The sequence below is a fragment of the Curcuma longa genome, chromosome 6 (assembly GCF_044706935.1).
Source record: "Curcuma longa cultivar G26 ecotype Majalengka, Jawa Barat chromosome 6, ITB_CL_G26_1.1, whole genome shotgun sequence".
In the NCBI taxonomy this organism is placed as follows: Eukaryota; Viridiplantae; Streptophyta; class Magnoliopsida; order Zingiberales; family Zingiberaceae; genus Curcuma; species Curcuma longa.
Genome location: NC_133866.1, coordinates 4,064,315 through 4,088,514, shown reverse-complemented (window position 1 = coordinate 4,088,514; position 24,200 = coordinate 4,064,315). Strand labels below are relative to the sequence as shown.

General features: G+C 36.0%; 2 protein-coding genes, 1 non-coding gene and 1 pseudogene across 3 annotated transcripts; 2 read left to right on the top strand and 2 right to left on the bottom strand.

The window, feature by feature from the left end:
- Window positions 1–24,200, bottom strand: part of LOC141830456 (protein tesmin/TSO1-like CXC 5) — a 32,859-nt pseudogene that overhangs the window by 3,236 nt on the left and 5,423 nt on the right.
- Window positions 63–185, top strand: LOC141831291 (U6atac minor spliceosomal RNA). The gene has a single exon (XR_012602036.1). It is a non-coding gene; the product is annotated as a U6atac minor spliceosomal RNA (small nuclear RNA).
- Window positions 8,086–9,536, bottom strand: LOC141831062 (putative RING-H2 finger protein ATL12). Its single transcript, XM_074718503.1, has one exon. It carries the CDS (start codon window positions 9,471–9,473, stop codon window positions 8,193–8,195), a length of 1,281 nt encoding a protein of 426 aa, XP_074574604.1. The 5' UTR covers window positions 9,474–9,536; the 3' UTR covers window positions 8,086–8,192.
- LOC141830695 (ubiquitin-conjugating enzyme E2 35) lies at window positions 12,334–16,883 on the top strand. Its single transcript, XM_074718113.1, has 8 exons — window positions 12,334–12,497; window positions 12,643–12,670; window positions 12,790–12,876; window positions 12,992–13,050; window positions 16,017–16,058; window positions 16,134–16,207; window positions 16,469–16,566; window positions 16,646–16,883. Exons 1-8 carry the CDS (start codon window positions 12,462–12,464, stop codon window positions 16,681–16,683), a joined length of 462 nt encoding a protein of 153 aa, XP_074574214.1. The 5' UTR covers window positions 12,334–12,461; the 3' UTR covers window positions 16,684–16,883.

The following is a 24,200-nucleotide window of genomic DNA, read 5'->3' as shown; positions in this document are numbered from 1 at the left end:
CCACATCGAAGGTTTCTTCCAATTTAATTTTCAATATAAGTTTAGCAGGCGACGAGTTGATCGTGTTCGTAGAAAGGAGAGACGGTTGGCATCTCCCCTGACAGGGACGGGAACGGCCTTCGGGCTTTCCTGTTACACATACGGTTAAGGCTACCCGCTTCGGCGGATCTTTACCCAATTTTTTTCCCCATCTTCCCCGGCCAACTATAACGAGTAAAAATAAATAAATGTCATTTCATAATAATTATTTTATTAAAAATGGTTATAAGTAATTTCTAAAAACAAAAAAGAATTGAGATTTTTTAAAAATATATATTATAATATCTCGATGTAATTAAGATGAATATTTTAATTAAGTGATGTGAAATCATAATAAATAAAAATTTTATTTATAATAATAAAATATAATAAAATTCATGTCACATTTTTATTAAGTTCGTCCTAATCTTGTACAAGGATGGAATTGTTCTTTCTTTGGTCTTCTTCTCTCCTGTTCACCAAGCCATTCTCCTCCTCTCTTTAAGCAAAGCCTATCTTCTAAGGAAGAACTAAGCATGAATTTTAAAATGTAATATCGAATTTGAAAAATAATAACTTAATTATAATCGTGTTGGTAGTTGGAAGGCGAGAAATTTTTACAATTTTAAAGATTATTTTTTCAAAAAATTGGGTTAACTTTAGGTGTATATATAGCTTATTAGTTTAGATGATGTGTTAAGAAGATAATCATGGTGCCCAACCTTGAGCTTCTCCTCCTCTTTCTTCTCCATGGTGCCCTCCTTTGTTGCGTTCTCTTTGTCTTTCTATTTCTTCTCTTCATTTGTCTTCTGCTTTGTTCGTCTCTTCTTCTCTTCATGATCAATGTCCTTGATTTATACGATAAGATTCTCTTTTGTTCGTGGTTGATCGACTCGTTAAAGGCCGACCTACAGCTTGGGCTAGTGTTGATCCTTTGTATGGTGCTCCGACAAATCATCGATGTCTTCTTGGTAGGAAGGCCAAGGATTCAAGGTATGAGCATGAAGAAACAAATTGAAATTGTTGGAGTTTTCTCAAGCTTTTAATAAATATGTATTAAAAAGATAAAAATATTATTTATTGGTTTTTGATAAATAAAGTGTTCCATTTAAAATGACTAATTTATATTAATATAGAATATATATATATATATATATAATAAGTTGAATTATAGTATTAAATATAATAAAATAAAATAAAAATTATTATTATTTATTTATTTATTGATATACAATTAAATTATTTAAGATTTTCTCTTTTGCATTTAAGGGTTAGGTTATAACATAAAAAAATTTAGAACGAAAATAAAAAATATATATTTACTGTTTTAAAAAATTTATTTTAAAATTAATAATTTTGAATTTTTTTTCAATTAGAATATCCAGCCAACCGAATCAGTCAATTCTCCCTCGATGCGCGTGGATCCACGCCGTCCAAATCAAAATACGGTTTTCGTCAGTTCTTTATACTTGCGTCCAAACACCGCACATCGAGATCGTCCTATCATCACGCGACACCAAATCCAAAACAATCCGAACAGGACACGCGGCAGTTCTCCGTTGGTCAATTGACCGAGCCCAGGCACCTACAAGGGGAAGCCCGGTTCATTGCTTCGGAACGCATCAATGGCGGACGACGGCAGGCGTGGGGCCGCGCCGCGTTCCAGGGGCGGCGGAGAGAACTCGCAGGTCGTGTCGCCATCTCCATCTCCCTTCCTCCTCCTCAAATCAATCGCAATCCATGGAAAACAACGCCACCCGAATTCCGGCGATTCATAAAGCATTTCTTAAATCCGCCGCCTCAATGTCTTCCACCACTGATGTGATCTCTCCCAGGTCCAACGAAGTTCACTGCCACAATCCTCACGCCATTTTAATGGAGCTCGAGCTCTGTTTACAGATAGAAAGGGGAACGAAAAAAGTCACTTTTTTGGCGCTTTAATCCTCCATTTTCTCTCGTCAGGGATTAAGACTGAAGTGAGAGAGAATAAAGGAACAGTGCAGCCATGGAGGATTATATTAGGGCATTTTCACAGCTAGGGAGTGTTACCTGCAACGATTCTGTAGTTGGATCATTATCTTGTGAATCTTATCTGCTATAGTGTGAGATTTGTTCTTGCCATTTTTGTGTTTTTGGTGATCTCTACTGTTCTGTGTGGCAATGGTGGCCCTTGGCATCAGATTCACTTGGAAAGAAGCTATCGGTGAGAAAAAGGAGAAGAACCAAATGGTAAAAAAGACTACTCGTCCAAATTGATGCTTTTGGAAGCTACACAAATACTTTATTCTCAATGGTAATTCAGATATGCAACTCTTCGAACTGATTAATTTTGAAAATGATTATCAATTCAGTTTCACGAAAATATTCCATCGATCACTTAAGTAAATCAAGAAGTGTTAACTGTGCACCGCTCCATGATTGTATTCTCAAAGATTTTATTTTCAGTGGTGTGTTGCAAAGTGGTTAATTAGGCAATGCGAGATTATTATTATTAACATGCATATTAATAAAAAAGATTTAATTAATAATTATAAAAAAAAATAAAATTTATTTAAATATAATAGAAAATTTAAATCTAATGGTATAGAAGGATTTTTTTTTTATTAGGATTAAAATTTGATTATTATTATTAGAGCATCCATTGTGGATGCTTTAATGGGATGTTATAATACTTCATTGGTGTTAAACACCATTGTAGAGGGGGGTGTTATAACACCCCTCCAGTTGAATGCGTTCAAACAATTGAACGCGTTCAATTAAAAGTGGGTGGGCCAGTCAGGAGGTTGGCCCATCCCACGTGTATTTTTTTATTTTTTTAATAATAATAATAATTTTAATATTTTAAAATATTTTTAAAATATATTTATTTAATATGATATAATTTTAAGATTATTGAGTGGACGGTAGGATTCATAAATAATGAGAGTTAATGTTAAAAAGAAGGTGGATGAAAGAAATATGTTGAATAATGAGTATGTCGTAGTAGACCTTATATTTTTTAATGAGATGAAGGGTATTATAATGGGAGTGGTTTGTGGATGCTCTTAGGTCATGTATGCTAATTTTCTTTTTAATATAACTTTTAAAATTATATATTAATGTTGATGGTGATATAAGATTTTATTTGTTTCCGCAAAATATTCTATAGGAAAATATTATTTAAATATTTTTGATACTTGATGCAATTCAAAAGTCAATACAAAATACAAATATTTAAAGGAATAACTTTTTGAAATAAATAAATATTAATTTTTAAAAATATGCATATATTAAATGCATGGTTAAATATTTTTATTTTAAAGTTTTTAAAATAATTTTATTATTTAATATCGTGATGTAATTAATTATCACGTCAATCTAACACACTATGATCCCAATTCTTTTAATGGGCCGTTGTAACTGCCCATGCATGATCCTGAATTATGAATTGATTTAACTAGTGTGATATGAAAAATTCCCATTTTGCCATCGGAAGTTTACCTTTTAAAAATGCTCCTCGTAATGGGGTTTTTTTAAAAACTAATAAATTGAGATGTCAAAATGAAAACTTTCACTTCCACGAGGAAAACATTATTTTATCGTATTATATGGAATTCAACAGGATTTAACGTAAATAAATCTTTTTTGTGGAAATATGAACAAATATATTACGCTCAAAATCCGGAGAAAGTCAACCAAGATCATCTCTTCCTCTCAAATAAAATATATATAAATTTATTTATTTATTATGTAATATGAGCTTGGAGCGTTGACCAAAGGAAGAGCCACGTCATTCAATTTGTTGTACTAACTTTTAAAATTAGGTCACGAATGAAAACTAATATTGCTCGGCCAAAATTACCTCCTCCTACTCGATTAGTTTTCTACTCGATTAGTTTAACAATATTATGGTAGTTTTGATTAAAATTATTATCATGTAAAATAATTTTATCAAAATTACATAATAGGGCATGTAGAGTTGTTAGACGATTCAGTTCGTGGCAAGTCGGGATGGTCCGTCAAAAATTCATCATTTGGTAGGGATGGTCGGACTGACTCACTATTTTGGCAGACTGAGAAATCCTCAATTCAGCCTAACTCAAGTTAAGTTGTGGGTTAGGCAGATCAGCCCATAAGTCCATCAAAAAAATTTAAAAATATATTTAAAATATTAAAAATTTTAAGTTTTAATTGCAAATTAGTCAGGCTAGCCCATAAGCCTAGTGAGTTTTCCACTTTAATTTTGAGTTTTGAATAAATTTTTTTTTCTCAATCCACGAGCCAACCTGAGCCCGCCGTCAGGCTATGTTGCTTGGAGCCACAACTCGTGTGGGCTGGTCCATTTAGCTAGGTTTGTTTTTAAATGAATTGATAAACTTTTAACTCAATTCATGGGCCAACTTGACGTCTCCCATGCTTGCCCTACTGGAGTCGCAACCTGTGTGGGTCGACTTATTTAGACTCATTTTAAAATGAGTTGATAACATTTTAACTCAATCCACAGGCTGACCCAAGCCCTCCCGGGGTTGGTTCGCCTGGAGTCACAATCTGTACAAGTTGGCTCATTTAGGCCAATTTTAAAATAGATTGATAAAATGTCAACTCAATTCACATGTCACGTTGAGCCCTCTCCGTTGACCTGCTTAGAGTCGCAACTTATGAGAGTTGGCTCATTTAGACACGTTTTAAAATGGATTGATAAAATTTCAACTAAATTTTCTTAAATTATTTAGTGGGGTAGGCCAACACGATGAGTCTAATTTAAATTGACAGCTCTATTAACGTGAAATAAATTCTTTTTAGATGAAAGAAAGGATATTAGAACGGGAGTCTTAGCGTAGAAATAAAATTATTGTCTTGTAATTTGGTCACCAATTTGAGTTGTGAAAATAATTTTTTATAAAAGATTATAAGACTAAATCATATATAATAAATTCTTGATTGGAACCAGTAGCTAGGGACAAGAGTTTTAGCTCACCGGCCAAATTATCCTTTATAAAAAAAAGGATATTAAATATTTGAGAAATAACCAATAAGAATAATCAAAAGGCCGTAACAATTTTACCGAAATTATCATAATATATATTTTCTTCTCTTTTCTTTTTACAATTAGGGTTACTTATTTTATAGGAATTCATAAAGACTAAAATTGCTATTATTGCAAAACTAACAGCTTTTATATGACAATTCGTTAAAGGATTTAATTTTAGACAATATTAAGTTAGTTGATCGACATTTAAATTTACAATAAGATATCTAAGTTTGAACATGATATCGACCTTTTAAACTCATGCATTAAACAAGCCTATCTATCTACCAATTCTAAATAAATAAAAATAATTGAATATCACTAAAACAAACACATCCATGTTGGGTTACAAGGGTGCAAACATAGTCCCACATCTAAAGTACATGGAAAAGATCATGGGGTTAAAAGGATGAAAAGTATCTCCATTGGTATGAGACCTTTTGGGGATAGCCCAAGAACAAAGCCATGAGGGTTTAAGCTCAAAGTGGACAATATCATACCATTATGGAGATATTTTGATTCCATAGTTCTAACAATCGACATATATTTACTTAACGGTTTGTTTCCTTTAAGTTGGTAACAGAACTATTGACGCGCACACTTCTCGGAGAAAATCATCCGAAGAGATGAGAGGACCTGAAAATCACTCAGAAAGAGGGTTAAAATGACGCCGGGGGTGGACCTCGGCAAGCCACTCCGACACTCAAGTTAGAGTCGGTATGAGGAAGGAGTATAATGACTTAGGAGAAATTAGGATTTGTGTGTGCGTCTCTCTATCCATGGGTATGTGTTACCTTTTTATAGTAGTTGATCTCCTAAATATTAGAATCCATTTAGGAAATATTCTAAGATATTCGTTCCAATTTTTTAGAAAGATTCTGATTAGAAAGATTCTGAAATATTTATTTAATAAATATTGAGCACTGCTTTTCCCACCCCCAACAGCGCACGCCCCCCCTCCCACTTCCTCTCTCTCCTCTTCTAATGACAGTTTTATCCTTTTCTTTGTATTTATTTATTTATTTATTTTTTAAATTTTTATTTAGTTTTATTTTTAAATTAATTTTATTTAAAAATAACTCTCATATATTTTTATTTTTATTTAGTTTTATTTTTTAATTAATTTAATTTATTATTTTTTTCATCAATATGATATTTTTTCAATTTTTATTTAGTTTTATTTGTAATCAATTTTGTTTATTATTTTTTATCAATACTTTATTTTTAGAATTTTATATAAATTTTATTTAGTTTTATTTTTAATCAATTTTGTTTATTATATTTTTTTGATTTTATATAAATTTTATTTTTTAATTAATTTTATTTATTATTTTTTTCATAATACTTGTATTTTTTCAATGTATTATTTTTTAAATTTTGTTTTTTATTGATTTTATTTTTTTGTAAATCAGTTTTTTTTCAATTTTTTTATCAGTTTTATTTTTTTGAATAAATTTTTTATATGTTTATAATCTTTTATTTATTTTTAGTTATAAAGTTTAGGAGTTATTATTTATAAAAAAATTTAAAAAGTATAAAAATATGGATCAAAATAAAATTTATAAAATTAAATATATATATATATATAAGTAAAATAAAATAAAAAACAAAGAAAAAATGGTATAAAAGTCATTTGAATAGGAGAGAGAGAGAGATATAAGTAAAATAAAATAAAAAATAAAGAAAAAAGGGTATAAAAGTCATTTGAATAGGAGAGAGAGAGAGGAGGGGAGGGGGGGGGGGGGGGGGGGGTGGGAAAAGCAATTTGCATAAATATTTCATGATGTTTTCTTTATTCTTTGGGTGAATTGGTATTAAGATTTCTTAATCTTAAAATGAATTGGTCTTATAACTTTATCTGTAAAGGTATCATTATCCTGCTAGAGCACCCTAAATAAAGAAGTTAGGATTACAATAATATATATATAGTCGATATCAAGAACTGATCTAGAAATTCCTATTTGGACATATGACTTGAGCCTAATATAATAAATTATATGTTATTATTAAAAATATATAATAAATTATATATGTATAAGTCATTACATTATATTATTGCATTGTTCAAACCTTATGAGCCGTCAAGTTGGGTTAGGCCCGCCAGATTGATCCGACCTGTTAAGTAATTTAGGTGGATTAAGTTAAAATTTTATCAACTTATTTTAAGATGGATTGGCCCGCCTAGGTCTGCGACCCGCGTGGGTTGGCCCGCGGATTGTAAAAGTTTATTTATTTATTTTAAATTTTAAAATTAAAGTAGAAAACTTAATGAATTAATGGGTTTGATCCATTTAAATTATAATTCAAACTTAAAAATTATAATTCAAACTTAAAACTTTCAACTTAATCAATTTAAATTATAATTTAAATTTTAAATTTTTAATATTTTTTAACAGGCCCGTGGGTTGGCCCGCCTAACTAGCGGCCCACCTTGAGTTGGATTAGGTTGGCGATTTTCCAACCCGCCAAGTTGGTGGGTTGGCCCGTCCCACCTCACCATATGATGAGAGTCTGTCATAAATTGATCTGCCCTGTCATGGATTGACCTATTTGACAGCTCTACAGTCAGATTAGGTTAAATCAAACGTTATGTAAAATAATTCTCTTAGGCATTTATCTAAAATTTCTATAGACAATAAAGAAAGTTATAAGCATGGTGTTGTAATATAAACTCGGCTAGAAGACAATAAACGACACATCCATTTAACAAATCCCATCAGTTTCACCTTTTAGTCATCAATTACTTTTATTTTAATTAACTCATCAAAAAAATATTTTTTTAATAAAATAATATTAAAGGGGAAAAAAAAAGAAGAAACAAATGCCATGAAACACGTCGTTAATTAATGAAGGCGTCGTGACAAAGACCACCTCCCTCCGGCACGTGATCTCGCCCGGGAAACACGTGACCTGCATGCAGGCTTCGCACGCATCTTCCACTTCTTTTTTTCTCTTCTTTTTTGTTCTTTACGTTACGTGCGTAATTATTATTTTAATTAATTAATTAATTAATTGGAATTTATTTAACTGAAATAATTAAATGGGAAATTGAGGAGCAAAATAAATAAATATATTCGGTGATGAAAACTCGAAACCACTCGCAGAATCTCGCCGTGATTTGCTCCTGGATGATCGGGTTCGGTTGATGTTTCTGTGAGGAATTTGGTCAAACAGCTGCCGCGCGGCGGTGGCTGCTTTCGCTCTCCTGCGGCCGCCGCTGATCCCTTCCGGCGAGCCACTGCACCGTCCGCCTCGCGATCGGCAGCCACACCCGCCGCACCTTCTCGTCCTCGTCGTCCGCGGTTCTCGCCTGCTGCTGCCGGAACCGCGGAAGGTTCGTGATTTCGGACATGGATCGGTTGGGCGACGAGGTGAGCCCCGGCGCCGCCCTGGAGGTGTTCGATGGAATGGCGGAGAGAGCGGCGGAATGGGTTTTGTGGATTAGGCTCGCTTTGATCTCGAGCAGTCGCTTCTTCTCCATCTCTTCCTTGATCTTGATCGCCTTGCCGTCGATCGAGGCTTTTCCTACGGCGGTGGATGCGATCGGCTTTGGATCAATCCAATCTGTGGAAAGCATCTCCGAGTTCAGTGTCATCAAGTCGGAGGAGTTGACGTCGCTCCACCGGCTCTTGAAGACGACGTCGGAGACGATGATCTTGTGCTTGAACTTGTGGAGAAATCGGTCTCGGTCGTCGCCGGTTTCGAGCATTGGCAGTTCGTGGTCATTTTGCCCTGATTTGACGGCGGCTCTGTCGGTGGACTTGCGGAAGCTGAACCTGGAGGAGCCGATGAGGGAGTCAGCGTCGCCGTCGATCTCGCGCTCCACGAACAGATCGAGGGCGTCGCTGGAGTCGGAGGCGAAGACGAGGCGGGCGCTAGTGGAGTACTTAAACAAGGCGGCGTCCTCTGCTTTGACCTTGGCACGGCAGAGGGGGCAGCTGGAGTGGGACTCGAGCCACCGGTCGACGCAGGCGAGGTGGAACGCGTGCCGGCACTTGGGCAACAGGCGGAGCAGCTCCGCGTCGGCGAACTTGGAGAGGCAGACGGCACACTCGAGACCGTCCCGGACTCCGCGCAGCGCGGAGAAGCGGAAGAACGGGAGGGATTCGATGACGGTCTTACCGATTCCCGAGGAACGGTGCAGGCCGGCGACAAGGAAGCGGCCATGTCCGGAGGCCTCGGCGCCGAAGAGCTCGGAGGAAGCGTCGGCGTCGGCGGCGGCTGAGTTGGTGTGGCAGAACTTGGCGTAGATGAGGAGAAGGAAAGTGAGGGAGAACATGAGGGAGAATACGCCGATCACGATAGCGACGCTGGGCCGGAAAGAGACGCCGACGTTGGGCGGAGTCCAGGTGTCGGCATCCGACTGTTGGGCGGCGACGCCGACTGCGAGCAAATAGAAGATGACGAAGAAGTGACTAAAGCAGTCGAACGTAGAAACGAAAGGCATAGCCTTTGGAATCTCCGTCAACCTAAAGGATGGTTTAAGGCAAAGCTTCGCCGGAGAACATGGCGGCGGCGGCGGCGGCGGCGGCAGTAGCCCGAGAGAGGAAGAACAGAGCCTGCTCTGTTTCTTCCCTTCTTTTATGCGAGCTTTTGTCTCCAACTCGCGACTACCCTTTCCAGACGACCGTATGATCATGCTTCAAGATTCGCGCTACGATCTAATCAAAATTAATCCGGTTCAATACTTCGATCCCGAACCACTGAAACCCGGTCCAAGCTATCTGAAATGAAAGCAATTTTTAAAATGTTAAGTGATCAAACTTAAAAGGCAATAATAATAATAATAATAATAATATATTTAAAAAACATTAATTGTTATTTAGATCCAATGATTGCATACTTGATTATTATAATTATTGATGCATAAACAAACACATGCTTGAGCATAACATCCAAACACTTCTTCTAATTAACATAATTTATTCTTAATCATAATTAACTTCAATTTGTTCTTAATCATAATCTATCTCCACTTGAGTTTTCCTATTCTTAAAATAATACTAGTTGCGAGTCAATTGAATAGATGGTTAGCCAACTATATATTCGAGTGGACGGTGTAAATCATATTTCATTCATCAAATAAATTCAGAACATAAAGTGATATCTAACATGACACTCAACGTACTAGCTATTCAAACGGTGCATGTATCCGGTTCGTCTCACGATCATCTGTGAGAAGATACATCGAGAAATTACAGTTGATCACGACGGAGGAGGGTATTGCTCGGTTTCGTCGAGATTCGAACCCTTATCCTCTTCTACAAGTCTGCTCCGTCGTAACTAATTCTGTATACTTATAGAAAAAAAAAATCTATCTCCTACGACTAGGGGAGTGATGAGTTAGCCAACTTGAGCCATAAATTTTGCATGATTAAATAGAAATTTATAGTTTTTTTTTAGTTAACAAATTGGGCCAATTAATTTTGTTTGATTTCTATTGTGGGCTTATGGCCAGCCCAATTCCATAAATAAACAATTTTTCTTGATCTGATAAAAAACATAATAAACATTAAAAAATGTCTCATTTTATTTTGCATTTTCTAATATTATTTTCCTTATAAAATTACTATAATAATTTAGAGTAATTTAACTAAAATTTAGATGATTTCAATCAAATTGAAGCAATTTTGACTAAGTTAAAAAAAGTGTATTATAGAATTATAATGCTCCACGTGTAGCTATTCCATTTCCCCTTGTATCAATTTTAGTTAAAATTATTGTAATAGTAAAATGATGGGGGAAAAAGCAAACACAATAGAGAAGGAGTATTGAACATTCTTCCCCTCTGTTTTCATAGGCGAACAAAGGAAACTTGTACCCGACTTCTTATTATACATTATGGGTCGTCCATAGAAATACTTATTTGAATAGGTTAGCAACAAAGAGTATTTCGTAGTAATTTTGTTCAAAATTATTTTATATCATAGAAATCAACAACAAGACTTCTTTTGTTTTTCCATAAATCTGAATTGATCGAGCGAATTATAGCAGTTATGAAATTGTGACTACTACAACTACAATAGTAATAGTTGTAGTAGCTATGAAACCTTAGTTGATATTCTTCGGAGCCTTCGAAAAATCTTAAACAATATTTTTTAAGCCTAAGACTAGATCATTATGAATTACATCCGATAACAAATATAAATCTTTGAGCGGGCTTTGATTTAATATATTGTGCGTCTCATTATTCAACTTAAGATAAAAATTATGATATCTCAAAACTTACCTAACATTCATAGTTGTATCAACTATGATTAGTTGCTACAATTGTATAGTAATTACGATTTTATAACTGCTACAACGCGTCTTCAGTTCAAAATTTAGATCGAAAAATATATAAGAGAGATAATAATAAGAATAGTATTATGGAGAATAATTAGAAAATTGAATATGGGATGGAGCTTCTTTTTGATAAAAAAATAAAAATGGATCGTGATCTTGATGATTCAAAAAAAATAAAAGACACCTTTTTTAATATTTGCCCTAAAATATTTGATGAATACCATCTCATCAATTGCATCCCTACCGACATGATCAATCACGTGATATACACTTTTTAGTTAAACCAATGAGGGTGAAATGGCTAACCTGTCAAAGTTTAAGGGCCCAAACGATACAAAATTTAGTATTGTCATATAGATCAAAAATTCATCTTATGACAGCAACGCGCTGTTAATCGGGCGTTAATAGCAGACGTGGAGGAGCGAAGGAAGGACGTGGAAGAGTGAGGGAGGAGTGAGGTAAAATCTCTAATATGTGGGCCAACTTTTTTAATGTTAACACGTTCGTAGATATAGTGTGAGTGGTGGTCAACCATTACCACCACTCAACCACGTGTTAGTGGACCCAATCGACCACTGGTTAAAGGCGTTATAACGCCACGAGCGTTGCGGATGCTCTCACAGGGCAAGTGAGTCATCTGCCAGAAATAATTCAATTTAAAATATAAATTAGACGGATCAATTTTCAAAAAATAAGATATATAAATTTACATAGCGGATTAGGTAGGTCATGATTACAAATTCATTAAATTTTTTATTTTAATTTAATTTTTTAAAAAAAAATTCTCAATCCACGAATCAATTCAAGCATGTTACAAGCTAGCTCGTCTAGACCTACAATCCGCGTGAATTGGTCCGCTTAGACCCGCCTATAAATTGACGCCTTTACCAAAATTCAACGATGCTGAAAATGAGAAAATTTGAGGGGGTGAAACGAAAATCATCCCAAATCGAAAATACTGGTGGAAAATAGTTAGTTTTGGGAAGCTTCATATGAACTCCATTCCCCTTGATTCGATCAAGGGGAGGCTGCTCCTTTTGACTTGCCCTTTTACCTTCCCCGCTCGTATCCCTCGCCTCCTGTTCTTCCGATCGATCCGCCAGAGAGAAGCCTTGAGCGCGCAGCAGGCGACCCGATTCGCGTCGTCTCGATGGCCAACAGCAACCTCCCTCGCCGGATCATCAAGGTATTCCCTCCGATTTGGCACGATCAGGTCCAGGAAATAGGAAATAGCACCGGAGGATGTTTCTTGTTTTATTAGGGTTTTCCTTGTTTGTGCTGAGAATGTGTGGTTTGATTGGTTTTTGATTTGTATCCTGTCGGTCTGTCAGGAAACGCAAAGACTCCTTAGCGAACCCGGTGAGTTTTACTTTGATTTCGATTGGTGTTAGGTATTTTTAGGGTGATGGGAAATTACAGTGTTTTGGTTCGAGAATTGGTTATCCTGTTTGGATATTGCGACGCTTTACTTTTTGCAGCTCCCGGCATCAGTGCATCTCCGTCCGAGGATAATATGCGCTACTTCAATGTGATGATCCTCGGGCCGACTCAGTCTCCATATGAAGGTGACGACTATGCTGTTATTTAGCTCCTTCGTTTGGTCATCTTTTATTAATGTCGATCTGAAGATCTAACGTAATTTGCTTATTGCATTTTATTTTCTGTTTTTCCTATGATCAGGAGGAGTTTTCAAGCTGGAGTTGTTTTTGCCTGAAGAATATCCCATGGCTGCCCCAAAGGTAAGATACCCTGTAGTTAGTCTTCTGCATATCTCGATTGGAAGGCAATTGCTGTGTATACTTAGACTTATTTCCTCGCCACGTTTAAGCATCGAGATAAGCTAGAATAGGTAGATGTATGGTTTTGACTAGTTCTACTTATGTTTCAAACCTACATTGCTTCTTAGTTCAAGCATGACTTAGCAATTATTTCTTCGAATAGTTTGGACACTGACTGTTGTCATTGGTGTTGTACTTCCATTATTATAAAACTTTTCTTTCTTTTAAGTTACAATTTTGAGTTTATTAAAAATTTATCAACTCAGCACTGCACATTGGACGCTTTATGGGATGGCACAGAAATCTTGATTCAAGTAATTAAGAGAAAAACAACAAAACAGAAGTAACTCCTTTCTTATATTGATGCATTACTACTCCACAAGATTTAGTTAAAAGTTCACGAGGATGGGACATAACAAAAAAACAGACATCAACAGCTAGCGATATGTCTGAACTCCTAACTATTTGGGTTGATTGGATGTATCTTTTCTCTTCCATTGAGTCCAATGTAAAGCCATATACCAACCTATTCTTACAATATGATTAGGATCCATATTCATGAATATGGCATGCCATTTTTTTAGTTACTGTACACTTTCAATTAAACTAACAGTTACAGTTTCATGAAACAATGATATTGATGTTTTATTTTCTCATCAAAATTCATGGACGGACATAGTCATTGCCTCTTTTGCCTGGTGTTCTTCTAGTTTATTAACCCACAATTCTAATTTCTGTTTCATGTTATGGCACTCTTTGATGCAAGACCACCATAAAATCAGAAGTTAACTTGATACAAGAATCATTCAAAACTTATTACAGTGGCCTTGCTGACTAAGAGCATGAGCCGGCTAGATAGAGTCATGGTATTGTCAGGATATGGCGTTTGGGTATAGGATCATGCAAATCCTTCTTAAAACAAACCAAAAATATACCCTACCTAATTAAACAAAATTATTCTAGTAAAATAAAGGAGTAATTATAGTTTCTGGAATCAAGGAACCTGACCACTAATGAGTGATTATATGTGATTCTTAATGTAACAACACTGGACATTAAATGTACGCACACAATCATTTCCCATGAAATTTCCATGTTGCAATGTTCCCTTCATTGTTCACATTTGCTTGTTCCTTCCATCTAATAAGATAAAAACTAGAAAATGTTTTGACGAAGGTAGTCCATCCATACATTAAGCATGTCTTCAATTGACTGAAAAAGCAATATTTCTCACAGATATGTGCTAATATTGAAGTCAAAGTTCGAATTAACGTGCATAATTGGTAGCTTGAAAGTCTTGATATATTATATTCCTTTAAGTTCAAAGATTGACTAATGTTCTATTTTTGTTGTGGAGTCATGTATCATGACTATTAGGACTAATTTCTTCAAAATGTTACGTGAACCATAATTCAAGCATTCAAGGTAGCTAAATGATTTTTAGGAAGACATTTAGGATTAATTTGATTAAGGTTTTCTCTGATATTACTCTTTGGTTCTGCTGAGAGTTAGCATACAATATATGTGGTTCATTTTTCATTTTTTAGTTCAATTACTTGCCCAACATTGTCATGCATCTCATTAATTATCCTTAAGTTCTTAGCAGATTCAGATTGGTCAGAAGTGGTGGGGATATATATGTTGTTGGACCCATGTTGGTTTTACACCTTATCATCCTTGTCATAAAATTTTACCAAAGGTTTAGCACCTCAATCAGCTTCTACAGATTCCAACTTTTTGCACCTTGATTAAGTTGCTATTAAGCAAATCCGATTGTGATGTGTAAATACTCAAAGTTAGGGTTTGTTTATATGAGATTTGCACCTAAGAAATTAACGTGTTTTGACTTTTTAGTCTAATGCTAGGATTAAGTTTTTACTATGTTGCTTGGAGTGGAAGGTAAAGAGTTTACCTTGCTTCTCGAAATTTATTGCGGACTAATTTCTTAGAAAATGGTGAATTTTGTGGTTCCAGTGAGGGATTAAAATTGGGAAGATCAATTCCACGTTTGTCACCCGTTGCTTGGTCAGGTCATAGAGCATCACGAGCCTTGTCACATTGTGGTGCTACTCCTGGATGTGTGTGTCCCCTGCCTTTGACCACTACTCGACTGAGGCGAGCTACACAGCCTTGGCCTATGGGACCTTGAGAAAATGCAAGACGCATTGCAAGTTCTTTTTCTATCATCTTCATTTTTCTTTCCTTTCTCTGTCTTTGTTCCATTCAGAATCAATATATTCCTGGAACTCAACTTGATTATATTCATAAATCATAAATGAACTGTTAATGAATTGTTACTCTGACAATGTCAATGAGACTGTCGCTTTTGTCCAAATTCCACCAATTGGGTTACCAGCTCATTTCCACTCAAACTCTGGGAAGCAGAGGATTAAAGCCATTTGAGTGTCGATCTGATAGCTTTCTAATACTAATTTCCTGTGTTTTCAGTGCATCAGGAAATTTGCAGATATGAGCTATTTGAAGTTAACAAGACAATATTTGACATTATGTATTAGTATAAGAAAATAATGATAATTTCATGGTCTTTTGAACCTAGTTGTAGAGAAAAGCTATAATTTCTTACTAGGCAGAATTCTAGCAGGCTCAATATAGTCTATTTTTTCTACAGTAAGCTTGGGAAAATATAATTAGTAAATTATATAGACTCTGCAATTTCCTGCAAATTCATTGAATAAAAAGCATATTTTCTTGAATTGTACTAGTGTTAACTAGTTGGATTTCATTTTAGTGGCAAGTGTTTAACTTCTTTATCACTCATGGAAGACATCATAGAGTAGATCACCATGCTACCATTTGCATTTTAGTCACTCATATTTGTCTTTAGAGTTTTGTTCCTCTTCACCTTTTGGCTTAATAAGTTAATAACAGTAGTTCTTATTTACGCTTATAAACTGTATCTAGAACAGGTCCGCTTTCTCACCAAAATATACCACCCAAACATCGACAAGGCAAGATGCTCTACCTTGTATTTTGACTTTTTATATGAAATGCATATCTAATATAATAATGGGTTCGACATGCAGCTTGGAAGAATATGCCTTGACATCCTGAAGGACAAATGGAGTCCTGCCCTCCAAATCAGGACAGTACTGCTCAGGTGACATGATTTTTTTTATTAGCAGTCATTCTCAGCCTCGTAAGCAAATCAATATAATCTAAACAAACATTACCCAATCCACTTATGTTTTATTGAAAATAAGGTTATGAGAAGTACTTTATTATGATTCTCTCCAAAATGGAGTTTTATTGAGCTTGGATTTCTTCCTATCTCATCTCAATATCTGTTCTCCCTGCAATCATGGACTATAATGTGATCCCCATCCACATTGTACTTACTATACTACTTTTCCCCCCTCAGCATTCAGGCTCTTCTTAGTGCCCCAAATCCAGACGACCCTCTCTCAGAGAACATCGCCAAACACTGGAAGTCGAACGAAGCAGAAGCTGTAGAAACAGGTATTCTTTCATTCATGGCCTCAGTGATTCCATTTTAAGCTCCTCGCCATGACACTCACGGATTGACTGCATGATGCAGCTAAAGAATGGACACGTCTTTATGCTTCCGGTGCATAAAGAATCGTTCCAGACAGCTGCAGTGATCTATCTGCACTTGGAAGTTTTTATTCATCCATATAAAACCTTGACACTGAACAAGGTGCGTTCAAGTCAAGGCAATGCTTCCTTCTGCTGCTTGTTCTGTATTGTGTAATCGCAAAATTTCAAGCTGTATCCCTACTGGCTCTTTATCATGCCACTAAAACCTAATTTCTTAACTTGCGTTTGTGAAAAATATAGCCGTAAATGTTTTGCTTCTTTATAAAAAATGAGATTTCACTAAGCATGCATTCATTTACTCAACGTCAACAAGAAGCTGACGCCCGTGGTGAGCTCACAGCAAGGATATTATTGTCTGATTTTATTATCTACGGAATGAATTTATTCTTCTATTAATTTACGTAGAATAATGTTTTAATTTCTCTTAATTTTGTCGACCATATTAAAGCATATATCCCATTCAAGTTGAGTTCGACAAGTTTAAAACGTTCCTTCTCGCACACTGAGACGTTTGATTCCACGTGGAGTTTATTTGTCTATCGACGCCGACAAAGATATGGATTCCAAAGTGGACTTTGATTTGACATACGAGCTAATATTTAATTCATACGATTACTTAAATAATTTTATTTTTCACATTAGAAACAATTATTGCCGTGAACGGTACACAGCTTGAGGATGGATTTTAATTAAAAAATTAAATTAAAAATCCTAATCCGTCATTTATTTTAATAAAAAGATGAATTAGAATTAAAATTTCAATTTGAATCGTTTATTTGGACGGGCAGCTTTAGTGCCAGGTGGGACAACCGCCACCTACCACATGGATGATAATGATCAGTCCTGCGGCCGTTTTATGCGGCCACGTCGCACGACTCCGTTTGGTACCGGCTCCGACCGTCGCACGTGCGAAGCTTTTGATTTTTGTAAAAAAAAAATATTATTTTTGTAAAATCACAAAGGCCGAATTTCTTGCATTCTGATCAGATCGAATGGTCGGAAATGCATCTCGCAATGAGGTAGTATCACTGATATTTTTTATGATAAAAAATATTATTGTTACAATCTCATGATCATTCACAAACCTCAAGATAATGATCGTTTGCTCCCATTTAAATACCTCTCCGTGCTTCATCAACAAGAATACATAAGCATTTATCTTCAACTTCTTTACAAACCATCTGCCATACTTTATTGGTCATAGTATGTAAAATCTTTTTCTAAATTTCTAGAGTGATATATTGGGCATTTTTTTAGGAGCATTCTCAGTACAACTTCATCCATTTCTGCACTCATTTTTGCAAAAGTCTTCATCAATTCAAGAAAATTACCATGGTTAGATGAAGATAGAGATTCATCGTTACCTCTAAAAGCACAATTTAGAAGTGCTAGCTAAATTACTATTGGGGTCCTTAAACGCAAATGATTTTTCTTCTTTTCCTCTTTAGATTGGACATACAACACATCATCAATATGTTGTGAGGGCCTCATCAAAATTTTAGTCCTTTACTCACACATAGTATGAGGCAAAGAAGTTGCAAAATAAATTTTGACAAGAAATGCGTATGCTTTCCCTTGATTTACCATTTTCTAATTGTTAAATCCTTCGTTGACTAGTGTCTAGATATTAGACGAATTAACATTATTCAGAAAAAGAAACAATAAAAATAATATGCATTATTTGTTCGAAGTGAATATTCAAATCAATGAAATTTTTGAAAATATTTTTTTTGAAATCGACAATTCTAATTTTCTAATTTTATACCCGAATACTCAAACATATTTGGTTGATAAAGCTCCATGTTGATATGAATGTCTTATCTCATTTCATACATTAATATGATATTCACATATATATATTTTTAATGGATCTCGTTCAATACAAGTAGAGGATGACTGATGGTGGATGAAGAGGCTTTGATTAGGCCAGTGGATGAAGAGGAAATCAAAGGCGTACTACATAGCATTGGATGAGGTAAAGCACCGGGGTTGGATGGTTATGGTGCAAAGTTTTTGTTTCTTCATGGGACACAATAGGTCCGGCTTTCATGACTGTAATTTTGGAATTCTTTCAAGGGGGTAAACTTCTAAAACAATGGAATCACTCTTTGATATACTTGGTGCCAAAGTCAGATCATGCGGAAGGTGTTTCGGATTATCGACCTATCTCTTGGTGTAATGTGTTCTACAAGATAATTGCTAAGATACTAGCCAGACAGTTATCAATTGGTCTTGGAGTACTTATTGGACCCGGCTCAAGCGACATTTGTGCAAGGAAGATCCATAGACAACATCAACTTGACACAAGAACTCCTAAGGAAATATGCTCGCAAAAGAATTTTGCCAAGGTGTATGATCAAGGTGGACTTGAAGAAGGCGTTTGATACGGTAGATTCGGAATTCCTTATGGCCGCTCTCGTTGGTTTTGGATTTCTCCAACGATTTTGTGCATGGATTAGGGAATGTGTAACCACGGCTTCGTACTCAATCTCCCTCAATGGTGGCATCTATGAGTTCTTTAGTGGGAGGCACGGGTTGAGGCAGGGTGATCCTTTATCCCTTTTACTTTTCAGATTATGTATTGAGGTGCTATCTAGAAGAATGCAGGTCATCTCTTCGCTGTCATCATTTCACTATCATCCCATGTGCAAAGAGGTTGGCATAACGCACCTTGCTTATGTCGACGATCTCATGTTGTTTGCTCAGGCCGATGAAACCTCAATCAAGCATATAACGGATTATTTGGATATGTTTCGAAGAGAAGCAGGGCTGATGGCAAATCCATTGAAATCCCACATATATATTGTCGGTGTGGATGATAGAGTGAAGAACCGGTTACTTAACCTCATTAGGTTTCAAGAAGGGAAGTTTCCATTTCTATTTGGGTATTCCACTAGCGGCGAAGAAGTTGAGGATTGCTAACTATGGTCCATTGCTTGAGGCAATTACAAGTAAGATAAATGTGTGGCCTAAGCATACTCTTTCATATGTCGGACGATTGAATTGGTAAAAACGGTATTACAAGGGATAGAATGTTATTGGTTATCTATTCTCCCTATCTCCGTTGGAGTCATTGACAAGATCCAAACTATTTGTAGAATATTCGTATGGTCTTCTAAATACCCTTTTATATCTTCCTTATGTCTTCAAAAAACAAAGGGGGGGGTATGATATTCGGGATTTTAGTGTATGGAATGAAGCTTTACTAAGTAAGATCTTATGAGAGATTCAATCCAAGACGGATTCATTGTGGGTACGATGGATGTATCATCATTACATCAAAGGAGTTGAATTTTAGCAATGGGAAGTTAAAGTCTCCGATTCACCACTCATCAAGAGGCTTGTGGAGGCAAATATGAAGATGATAGAGTGGTTTGCCGGAGGAAAGAAAGGGATTAAAAGTGCATATGATTTCTTCAAGCCAAGAGGGCCTTCAGTGGTTTGGGAGCCATTTGTTTGGAGGGCGGAAATATTACCAAAGCATTGTTTCATATTATGGTTGCTAGTATATGCCAAATTACGAACGGTGGATCGGATGCTTTATGAGGAGAACAAGGAATGTGTCTTATGTCACCAACGAGAGGAGTCCAATGACCACTTATTCTTTGAGTACCCCACCACTAGGGCTCTTTGTGACAAAGTAAAACATTGGTTAGAAATTCATCATGAATTTTCAATGTTAAATGAGCTATTTCAAATTTTTGGACAGTATTACAAAGATGACAACCGCAAGACGAAGGCTCGATATCTTGACATCTCAAGCATGATTTATGTGCTTTGGGAGGCCCGCAACAAGTCTTGCTATAAGGGGAAGGCACCAAAAGAGGAGATGATGTTTTAGAAGATTCAAATACATGCGTTCCGATTTTTAGACCATGCTTGTAGGGGTAAGCAAAAATTTGGTTAAACCGAATACACTGACCGAACCAACCGAATTAAAAAATTCAATTCGGTTATTTCAGAATTTCAGTTATTTTTTCTAAAAAATCGATTAATTCGGTTCGGTTTCGATTTTAAAATTCCTTATTCGGTTAAATCGAATAAACCGAACTAGAAAAATAATTTATAAATTTTAAGTAAATAAATTTATAAATCCCTAATTAATTAATAAAATTTTTATAATATTTAAAAAAATCAGTTAATTTGGTTAATTCGGTCGAAAACTGAATTAACCGATAAAATATCGGTTCGATTTATTCAGTTTTTATTGAAAAATTTGATCAGTTCGGTTGGTTCGAAAAAAATTAGTTTATTCGATTTTCGATTAATTCGGTTCGGTTCGATTCGGTTTTAATCGAATACTCAGCCCTACATGCTTGAGCAAATGGAGGTCCCGATTTTTGGAGATCATCCGGTATTCTATGTCTACCGATTTTTATGATTTTGTTGAATAAGCTCTTGTTGGGTGTTGATGTCTTAAAGAGTTCAGTGTTGAAAGTATATAAGTGATTGAATGTATCACATTATGTGACATATGTTCAAATGACGTGTTTTGATATTGATGGTGTGTAGGAGGAGCTACCTCAAGTGTAGAGGTCCAAGTTTTAAGATGAACTTGTATGCTTTAATTTTACTTTGAGAGTACTTAACTTTCAAAATATATTTATATAATATGTACCGATTTCTGGGGAGGGAGGATGACTGATGGTCATCGTTAGGAGAGAAAATTGAACACTTAGAATTGGAAGATTTTCATTGATGTTGGATTGTATAGGAGTATATGAATTGAAATGCTTTTATTACTTTAATGATTTTTCCAAAAGAGGAAATAATGCCTTTTCTTTCTTTACAACATATTAATATTTAATTTTAAAATAATTTAAATTAGTTATATCCCAACGTAAGTAATAAAATAACAATTAAATAAATAAACAAATAATAGTGCATGTAATAACAAATAATCAAAATTTAAAAATCGATCACTCATCAATAAATATTTAAATAATAATCAATTAATGACGTACGTATCAATAAATATTCCAGCAATAACCAAATAAGTACTTTAAATGGTTTTCTATACCATATATTTTAAAATCCATTTGAAAAAAAATCAAAAGAAATTCTACTGTGAATTGTCAAATATCATTCAAAATCTTAAACAAAGAAGTAATTTTATAATTTCATTAATAGATGAAGAAAATCATAATTAATGAAGCAACTCCTTTCTAAATACAAGGATAACACGCATAATGCTTCCAAGACATAGCTGAATTGGTTACGATACAGCAGAATTGTAGAAAAGGACAAGGGCCCTCCTGTATCGTGACCAACTGCAGTTTCTCGATTTACCTCCTTACAGATGGTCGTGACGGATCCGACCGTATGAGGTCGTTAAGATGGTGGATTCCACCTTTTTGCAGAAAAAGGATAACACGCATAACACATTATAATATATTTCTTAAGGAAGATAACAATTCAATTTTATTTTAAGTTCCAGCTTATTCATGGGCGATCATAAATAGAATAGAGAGTGACCTCTGGTTTCCTTCTTTTTTATAAGTTTAATTAAGCTGCAGATAGATGGTTCTTATAGTTAGGGGCGGGGTAGCTTGGGGTAGCTTATTTAGCCTTAGCCCTCTTTTCTTATTGTGTAGGGTTCTTAGTTGGTATTTATGTTTCTCTTGCCTTAGCCCTATTTGTCTTCCTCCTTCTCTAAAGGGTCGAATTCCAGTAGGGGTCTTCTTTCTTAATCCACATCCACTGAGTATGAGTAATCGACTGAGCTTTTTTCTTGGTCTTTAGCTTTTGCCTTTTTGGTTTCATTTAATTGAAAAATCTTCATTTGTTGTAGGGGTTGAACTAAATTAGATATTGAATAGCGTTCCAGCAGCTCTGTTTTCGTTACAGCTCTTCTGTCTATATTTAATTTGAATAGCGTTCCTGCTCTGGTCTTCCTCTTTTTTCACATGAGTTGAACTGCAGATGACTCAAATTAACCGTTAGGCTGAGCTGAGCCTTAGGACGTTTCATTCATGTTTAGCTGCAGATGACTCAAAGTAACCTATAGGCATTTCTTGAGTTTCATTCATGTTTAGCTGCAGATAAGAGGGACGGGTACCGGTTGGGTTTTCACCTAAAGGGTGTCTTGTGCGTGGAATTTAGAGATTGTAGGGTCTCTTTATGGTATTTTCCTTATGTTACCTAGGCAGAGCACGTGATGTCAGAAGGAGCAGGGAATCCTCCGTAGCTCGGGAGGGACAGCAAGGGCAGAAGAGCGTGACAGGGACGACTCCGATTGACCAATCAGCCAAAGCACGAGCTCACTCAGACCTTTCATCAGTTGATTGGTTAGGGCTGAGGAATACAAAGCATAGGCATCGTCGTTTGGTTTAGGAGGCTCTGGGTCCGGACATTGATTGACACGTGACTACGAGAGGTAGCCATTATCTAGAGCGAGACAGAATCATTATTAAGTAATGGAGCTCGACCTTCACTCCAATCCAACTCATTCATCGTCACCAGACTCGGTATGTTTTGATGGGCAAATCTAAATTCTGGCTCGGTGAACTGTCCCAACTATCCCACTGATGGTATCGCATGCCCGCCCTCCTCTTTCTTATCTTCAGGTAGCTCAGACCTGATCTTCGTCCTTTAACTCTAGTTCAGGTTCGTCCTTTAACTCTTATCTTCAGTTCAGGTAAGGAGTCTTCTCTTTCTTAGTTTAATTACGGGAATTAATCGTGGTTGAGAATTGCTCGGGAATTCATTGATAGTGAATGAAGTGATAGGGGGGCTACTCTACTCCTCTGTCGATCGAGCCGCTTTCCCTCATTCTACTCGTCCAGCCCTCTTCACGAACTTGTACAATCAATGCCACAGAGATAGCCAACTCTATTATCGAACAAATAAGGAAACGGGCGACGATTTGGCACCAGATATCCGGAGGTGTGGAAAGAGCAGCTGTGATAAGCGGAAAAACCATCAAAAAACGACGATTGCTCGTGGAGGTTTCCACAGAAAGACCCCTTGGTTCTGGCAAAGAGATCACAATTAGAGGTACCTGGGAGCATACCGATGGAATGAACAAAATACGAACAGTTAACATAATATGGTCATAGATCTTAGGTTCTAACTTGATCATGAGCGAATTAGTTGATGTTGCACCCACTTTGTATGGAAAGTGCCAAACATTGGGAACTACCCGGGGAGGAGTTAGGAAGAGGAACAAGGATAAGCGAGAACCACTTAAATGGAGGAATCGATTGTATTTCGTCCTTTCCCCATAGCAACTGGGGATCGAAAAGCACCAAATTTGATGACTTATTAAGGGAAAGACGAAGTAAGAGCATGCTATTGAAGACGTTGCAACATATGTCGGGGAGGCCTCCGTTGATTGTGTACGAACAAAATACGAGTCCAAAGGTAGGGTAAGAAAGGGTTTAGCTAATGGAGAAATTGACTCTTCCGGGAACCAGTAACGCGTAAACCATGTCAAACCAAGACCGATCAATATCCGAACGGAACGGATTCGAACTTCTCCTAGAATAGTCTCCGGTGCGAAATGAAATGAAATGAGTAATTAAAAGGATAAATAG

What these genes read in the sequence shown, in the direction of transcription:
- LOC141830695 (XM_074718113.1), top strand. Translation starts at nt 12,462, where the DNA reads ATGGCCAACAGCAACCTCCCTCGCCGGATCATCAAG. An exon ending in GACTCAGTCTCCATATGAAG is followed by an intron (nt 12,877 to 12,991) that starts GTGACGACTATG and finishes TCCTATGATCAG; the next exon opens with GAGGAGTTTTCAAGCTGGAG. An exon ending in ACCACCCAAACATCGACAAG is followed by an intron (nt 16,059 to 16,133) that starts GCAAGATGCTCT and finishes TTCGACATGCAG; the next exon opens with CTTGGAAGAATATGCCTTGA.
- LOC141831062 (XM_074718503.1), bottom strand. Translation starts at nt 9,473, where the DNA reads ATGCCTTTCGTTTCTACGTTCGACTGCTTTAGTCACTTCTTCGTCATC.